The 8,109-nt window shown below is 48.2% G+C and overlaps 1 protein-coding gene across 1 annotated transcript in view; it reads right to left on the reverse strand.

Moving 5' to 3' along the window:
• The window catches only part of LRP1 (LDL receptor related protein 1), a 386,504-nt gene extending 383,777 nt beyond the window's left edge, over positions 1–2,727 (reverse strand). The window contains 1 exon segment of the mRNA XM_055003348.1: positions 1,977–2,727. Within this exon segment, the coding sequence (XP_054859323.1) occupies positions 1,977–2,073 (97 nt within the window). The 5' untranslated portion in view covers positions 2,074–2,727.
• Between the last annotated feature and the right edge of the window lie 5,382 nt (positions 2,728–8,109).

The raw sequence follows: 8,109 nt of genomic DNA on the forward strand, positions 1-8,109 counted from the left end.
CGCCACCTTAAGTTGGCTGCAACTAGATGGCACACACACACACACAGTCTCATCTTTTAATCAGAGGGTTAGATCCTTCTTAAAATGTCAGCCTACACAAGAGGGGGAAATTCTCATCAATTCCCCCCTCCCACAACAGACCTCCAACCCCTCCCCATTATTCCAAGAGGCCTCCAGTAACCATTATAACCAAGCATGGCTAGGGAATCCGAAGCACTAACTTTACCTCAGACGTAACCTGTAAATAACACCATGAAGACGGTGAGTGAATACAAAGCTGTATTCGTTCAGGTCAAACTCAGATCTGGGGGGGGGGGGGTGCAAATGAAACTCTCCATGCACCAAATCCAACGCTTGAAAGACTTAAGTTGTGACCCACACACCAGAACTCAACAAGAAATCTCAGTAAATTTGAAAAAGGGCTTTCTTTATCACTAGGTTACCCCAGTCCCTTGAGAGACAGTGACAATCACAGAAGTGTCTCTATTCAGAGACAAAAATTATCTGTGATTCAGCAGGGAACGGGGGTGACAATAGGTGAACTTCTCCACATTTTGCAGAAGATAGTGCTGGAAAACAATGCAGACATTTACTGTTTTCAAGCACTTCCTAAGCTAAACGTATGACAGGCGGATTCTTTAACTGATGTTTCTTCAAGCTGAAGTGCCCCATGTCAGCAGGGCAAATACACACATTCCTATGCCGCCCTGACAATCCCCAGCTTATGTTTGCAAACTCGCCAGCCTCTCTCCCCCCCTACCCATCACCATTATCTTCCTGCCTGCCCACCCACCTAATTTAGAGGTGCTGTTTTCAAAGTGGCTTCCCAAAGATCCCTCTCAGCTGTACATCTTGCTGTCTCTGGTATATGCTATGTCACGCACTAAGGGCGCACTGCAGCCTCTCCTTTGGCTTCGGATACAGGAATGGGGGGACGGGGACGCAGCACTGATATTGCAGATGCTTTTCAAAGCCCATATTCCACCACATTTACCAAGCCTCAGCGTCTCGGGCTTTGGCAAACAGCATCCCGAGCGTTCAGTTCTGCCTTTAGGACAGTCCATTAAATATTCATCCTCGACTGCCTTTGCATTTCCCGCCCCCCAAGTCCATTCTGTTGAGAGTCTCCAACCCCTGCCTCCTGGCCAGCGAGAGGTACCTGAGGTACAATTGTGAAGGCCATGTACATAAACACCAAATCTTGGATGCAGAACTGCAGATGGGATTGGAGGCTTTTATTGGGACCGGAAAGGAAAAGGGCGAGAAGTTTCATGTGAGCCATCACTTCTGCTGGGCATTACCAGGACCTTACGGTTGTGAATGGAACAGTAAAACCAGAAGGCGCAATTTCGTTCTTATATATAACGATAACTAGTAGGTGTGTATTTATATTTGGAGAAAGGGTGACAATGATCAACACTGGCTTTTTACTCCAGTGTTTTTAAAGGTGCTGAGAGGTGTGTGCTGGAAACAGATTTCATTAAGAGCGCCCTCAGAAGCGGATGCTGATTTTACAGTCTTGTCCCCCCCCCCCAACCCAAACTCCTGTCCAGTCCCTAAATCTTGATAGGTATTCACACACACACTAACATCCTCCCAGAAATGAAAAGCAGATAACAGATCTCATTTTGTTGTGCATGAACAAAAAACGCAGGCTAGTAAATGCAAAATATGCAACACCCCCCCCCCATACATGGATTTAAAGAAAATTTTAAAAAAAAACCTCTGCAGTTTTGTTCAAAACTGCAAAGCGTATGTTGAATTCCTAAGAGCAACAATCGAGAGCTACCATAATAATACCCCTTGTTGCAAGAAACCGAAGGCAGGCTCGTTGTTTATAGTAGGGGAGGTAACTGCCGACAGACAACCTAATAAATAAAGGCGATTTAGCATGTATTCCATTAGACAAAACAAGAGGAAAACACAAAGGCGTGTAAAGAGAAGAAGAAAGGAGGAGGGAGAGATTTTCAACTCACCTTCAAGGGCAAAAATAGGGGCGAGCCCTACCAGAGTGTGCCAAAATCCTAGGACCAGAAAGAAGGGCCCCATCGTTTTTACCCTGTGGGCCAGCATGCTTCTGCAGGGAAAAAAATCAGGTCTCTCTAGACAGTCCTCGCAGCTACAGCTGCCGGCTCTCCTGAGATCGCCTCTTCTTCACTCTCTCCTTCCGAGGGTCTTCAATTCTTTCACCATCCACTGAAGGAGGAAAGGGGGTGGGGGGGAGCAGATTGCAAGGAAAAGCCCCTCGCCCTCCTCCTCTCTCCCTCCCAGCCTCGCAGATGAGAGAATCCAGCCGCGGCAAAGGCTGGGGAGGGCAGAGAGGAGAGGGGTTCAGCCCCTCTTGGCCAGAAAGGAAGGCTGCATGCAGGAAAAAAATAATAATAAGGGTGGGGGGGAAGAGGAGGGGTGCGCAAAGCACAGTCAGCCGCGGACTCCCCTCCTGCCTTGCGCGCCGGATGAAATGCAAGCCAAGGTAATTGCAACGACCATCAAAGGTGATGCACGGGGGAAGGCGGGGGGGGAGAGACAGGAGGCAAGGAGGGAAAGAAGAGGGAGTCCTTTTGGATCCAGAGGAGGGGAGGGAGAGGCGGTGAGGCAGCAGGCTCCTTTTCCCTTCCCGAGTGGTGCAGAGGGCAGGATGCACAGGGGGCCCCCCGCTGGCGCTGGCTGGCTGGCTGGCTGGCTGTCTTGCACGGGGGGCTCCGACGCCTGCCTGCTGCGGGCGCAGGAGAAAGCAGCCCTCGCCTGGCGCTGCAGAAGCCTCGGCCGCCTGATGGAGCTCGCGCCGCCTTCGGCCTGCCTGACGTCATAGGCTCCCAGGGAAAGGCAGGGGAGGGCGCTGGAAGCGGGGGCTACGCGGCACCGGGCGCAGGGCGCATGCGCTCCCCGATCCCCCCCCCCCCTTTCCAGCTGCTGGGATGGGAGGAAAGGCAGAAAAGGGTTTGGAGCAGCCATCATCAGATTGGGGGGGGGGGAAGAGAAGAGTCTGCCAAGAGCTGCTGGGGAGGGGGCGTGCACGTGGACCTCCCCCACCCACCTGGTGGGATCCCACGCCTTTCCCCCGCAAGCCTCCTCCCTCGGTCCCGCCGCCCACTCCAGCGATTCCCTTTCCAACATTTCAATCGGACGTCCTGTTTTTATTGATTGCAATAGCAGGAGTCAAAGAAGAAAAAAAGAGCCGCTGCATGGGAAGCCGCGGTGCAAGAAATGCTTCCTTCTGTTAATGCACGTTGCCAATGCATGGGAGCTCGGGAATGCATGGGAGCGAGGGCTGCGAATGGCGTCAGCCAGCCCTGCCCCGGCCCGTCGTGGGTCGAGGTGGAAGCGCGGCCACTCCTCCTGGCAAACGTCGCCGCCGCTTGCAAAGAGAATACCTTTCCGGAGGGGGGGGGTGCGCGCAGAATAAAGCGGTGCCCCTTCCACACACGCCAGGGTGGTCTCCCCCGCGGCAAACTCGCGATTGGGAAAAGGGGGCGTGCGGATCGTGGCCAGAACATCGCTTCTGGCACGGAGAAGGCGCGCCAGCGGATTCATAAGAACCCGAAACGCTCCAAAATGTAATCCGAAGAGAAAGGTTGATTTCCACAAGAGCCATGCCTGAGACAATAAAAGGGGTGGCTTCGGTCAATGGATGCCATCCAAGAAGCAGAATAGCAGCGTTGGGGTCCAGGAGCACCTTAAAGATCAATTAGATTACTGTGAAATCCTAAACAGAGTGACTCCAGTGTAAGCGCATTGAAGTCAATGGGCTTAGACTGGAGTCACTCTGTTTAGGATTTCCGTGTTAGAGTCAAAGCTCCCTTCTTCAGATACTTACAGAAGTGGAAGTATGTAAGGTTTTATCCAGCCAAAAGATGGGAGGGGTATTTAAAGTATGGGTATGAGGCATAATAATACTGTGATTCGCTTGATAGAGTTGGGGTCTGAAAAGGAGAAAGTCAGCATCTGTAGTGGGGGAAGAATCCCCAACTCAGTTTCAGCAATCTCAGGATGTACTTTTCTTTTGAATTGTCTCTGCTTGAAAACTGCTACTCTTACCTTACACCATTTATTTAGATTTACCTTGTTTTTAGTCCACCTTTTTCACTGAGACTGGAGGCAGATTATACAGTGTGAGTCAATACAGTCAATTTCAAGGACATTTAAATAAGCAATGTAATAGAATATGTAATGCAAAAATGCAAAGATTTAAAAACCAGCAGAAATCCAATACAGAGTTGAAGAAATGTTGAAAGAGAGTATAAGTAATTCTAAGACTGGCATATTAAACAGCATAGAACTACCCAGTAGGATCGTACTTCAAGCAACAGATAGTACACAGTAGTAAAGTCTCCGGTCCCTATCTCTTTACTGATGCATCTCTTACAATATCACGATCCTACCTAAGTAAAAAGCCCTCTTGAATAATTCAGAGCTAAACTACAAGAGATGAATTACAGAAGGACGTGCACGTGAAGGGCGTTGCAGTGTTAGCGAGGAAGCTGAGTTTTAAAAGAAATTGGTAGGCTTTGTCAATTTCTCCTTTCTACAGAGGGGGGGATGCTTCTCAGAGGGTTTGTTAATTTCCTCTTTGCCTCCTAAAAGGGGAGATGAAACTGACAGAGTCTTCAGGGAGGCAAAGAGGAAATTAACAAACCTTCTGAGGAGCATCTGCCCTGGCTCTGTAGAAAGGAGAAATTGACAAAGCCCGATCTCTTTTAAAACTCAGCTTCCCGTCTAACATTGCACCTCCCTTCACGTGTGCGTCCTCATGTAATCCATCTCTTGTAGTGTAGCTCTCAGTTTTACATCATTTTGCAGAAAGCCAGATTTCCTGACTTCTTCAGGTAGGCCGTTCCATAAGGTTGATGCGACCACATATACAGGCAGCTGTTGATTTTGCCCATGTGGAGGCAGCACCTAAAGAAGGTCCTGTCCAGATGAAACATAGCTGCCATGGTGAAACATAGGGAAAGAGGTGGTCCCACAGATATGCCGGAACAGGACATGAAGAGCTTTGTATGTGATAGCCAAGTCTGCAGAATGGGAGAGATATTCATTCTTCTCTGAGCTCCCTATAATAACCGAGCTGCTGCATTCTGCACCAGCTGGCATCTCTGAGTTATCTTAGAGGGGAAACCTATGTATAGTATATTACAGTAGTCAAGTTTTGATGTTACCTGGCCATCCAGGTGGCCAGATCGGCCGTGTAAAGGTAGGGCGCCGTCTTCCATGCTAGATTGAGTTTGTATAAAGAATCTTTTGCCCCTGCCTTAACTTGCTTTTCTAGTGGTAGCAATGGATCCTGTATAATCCCTATGCTCTTAACGGAGTCTGCAAGTATCTGGTGAACTCCATCGAAAGTGGGAGTACAATGTTCCACTTTCTGGCTGGATAAAACTCTAAATACTTCCGTTTCTGAAAATATCTGAAGAAGGGAGCTTTGACTCTCAAACGCTCATACCCTGGAAATCTAGTTGGTCTTTAAGGTGCTGCTGGACTCACATCTTGTCCTTCTACAGTGCAGACCAACAGGGCTACCCACTTGAAACAAACAGCTGCCTTCTTTTTTAAAAAAAGTGTCCAAGCTTCATTCATTTCTAATCATTGCTTGGCGAGGGTTGTTTATTTATTTATTTTTAATTATTCATCTCAGAGGAGAATGTACGCTTTGGGTATCATCAGAGCAAGGGGAGACAGCTTTATTCACCCAGAATTACAACTCCTCTCCAGACCACAGAGAGGAAGTGACCCCTGGAGGAAGTGGCCGCTTCAGAGGGCAGACTCTATGGTGTATCATCAAGTCTAGGAGAAATGGAAATCCTAGCATGACATCACATGCCTGATCTCCCTCTTCTCTCAGGCACCACTCCCAAACCTGCAGAAATTTGCTAAACTGGAGTTGGCAACCCATCAAGGCCTTTTCTATGCTTTAGGATGTGCCAATAATATCCTGGTATAGGTCCATTTTTTAGGGAAGCAAGGCTGATACCCAGGGCTTTTTTTCTGGGAAAAGAGGTGGTGGAACTTAGTGGGTTGCCCTTGGAGAAAATGGTCGCATGGCTGGTGGCCCCGCCTCCTGATCTCCAGACAGAGGGGAGTTTAGATTGCCCTCCGCACCGCTTGGCAGCGTGGAGGGCAATCTAAACTCCCCTCTGTCTGGAGATCAGGGGGCGGGGCCACCAGCCAGGCGACCATTTTCAAGAGGTTCTGGAACTCCGTTCCACTGCGTTCCAGCTGAAAAAAAGCCCTGCTGGTACCTACTAGGAGAACAGCCTTCTCAGTAGCTGTATCATATTATGTATAATACCCTTCCTTGGAGGAGGTGGGTTTGGCCCTATCACTTGCCCCTTCCCCAGAATTAACAGCTGCAGATTTATTTCATCAGGCTTTGGAGTGAAAGTGCTTGGGGTTTTTGACAGCTATTCTGAGACTGCAGGTAGAATGCATGCCTGTGGGGTTTTAATATGCTTTTTGTTTTATTATTTGTTGCAATTTATTGGACTTTTTTTAGCTTTTAATAATAGCATACAAATATGGTCAATAATTGTTTCATTTTTTAAAAGCATTCTTGCTTCACATGTCTCGATGCTAAGTATGACACTGAATACCAACACTTGGGCTTAATTTAGTTAAACCCTGGGAAACTGCCAAACTAGTTAACTAACTATGGGTTCCAAAGCTAGCTGAGACATGAAACCAATATTCTGGTATCTGGGGCAGGGCCTGTCTGACCTTGAAATAGTCCCTTCACACTATTTCAAAGGGGTGTTCCAGACGGTTGGACCTGATTTCCTGCCTCTAACCTCCTATCTGTGCAGTAAAACGTACAGTGCAATCCTAAACAGAATTACTCCAGTCTAAGCCCTTTGATTTCAGGGGGCTTAGACTGGAGTAACTCTGCTTAGGATTGCAGTGTGAAGGGCTATCGCCTTTACTACTCCTTTCCTGGAAATTTTGGGAGTAGAGTCTGAAGATGGAGGGATTGGGGAGTGGATAGACTTCAGCAGGGTAAATGCCATAAAGTCCACCCTCCAAACCAGCCATTTTTGCCAGGGGAAGTTATCTCTGTTGCCTGGAGATGAGTTGTAATTCTAGGAGATCCGCAGCCACCACCTGGAGGTTGGCAACCCTACCCAGGCCTCTTGAGGACGTTTCTGGACCTCCTGAAGCTGTTATTCACAGGGATCTTTATTCCCATATACATGCCACAGACTGTTTCCTTTTTTAAAAACTTTATCTGTTATATTTATAGCAAGCTCTGTCTCCAGTGAGTAAATCTCCCATCTATGGAGTAGCCAGGCCCAGACATGCTTAGCTTCACAGGTAGATTTACGTCGACCTTAGGGTTTGCCTGGCAGTCAGAATTTTACTGGCCCAACCTGAATTTTAGCTTGTGAGCCAGTTGCCAGAAATGAAGGAAGCAGAGTCTTTTAAAAATAACTAGGCAAGCCGCTAGATCTATTTCACTGTTTTATACTCACCTTGCTCCAAGGAGCTCCGGGCAGCTTGGTCAGATAATCCCTTTCTCTGTGTTATCATTACAATTCTGTGAGGTAGGTTAGACTCTAGGGCCTAACTACACGTTATGGGCCTGCACCGGGCCCTATCTCCCCAGATCCTTTCAAATGTGTTCTGGTAGTTCCATACTGAAACTTAATTCCTAGGCATGTGGGGCCCCAAAGCTAGAGGTTGGGAAATTCCTGGAGATTTGGGGGGCAGGGCCTGGAAAGGGTGGGGTTGGGGGAAGGGAGGGGCTTCAGTGGGGTGTAATGCCATAGAGTTCACCCTTCAAAGCAGACATTTTCTCCCAGGCAACTGATCTCTGTTGCCTGGAGAACAGTTGTACTCCCAGGAGATCTCCAGCTTCCACCTAGAGGCTGGCAACCCTAGCCCTCATGATCATGGCACAAAGGGAGAAGAAGTTTAAGCTTCCTGCTACACCATTTTCCTTACCTGAAATGGCACCAAGGAACCCAACTAAAAGTTGGGGGCTTTTGGGGGGATGAGTTATATAAGAAATGTTTAAACTTGCTAGTCCAACCAATGGCATTTGTCACACATCACTGTCATAAACTACTGTGCAAAAGAAGACAAAGGCCATTTCCACACACGTTGAATAATGCACTT

The sequence above is a fragment of the Eublepharis macularius genome, chromosome 19 (assembly GCF_028583425.1).
Source record: "Eublepharis macularius isolate TG4126 chromosome 19, MPM_Emac_v1.0, whole genome shotgun sequence".
Taxonomy (NCBI): domain Eukaryota; kingdom Metazoa; phylum Chordata; class Lepidosauria; order Squamata; family Eublepharidae; genus Eublepharis; species Eublepharis macularius.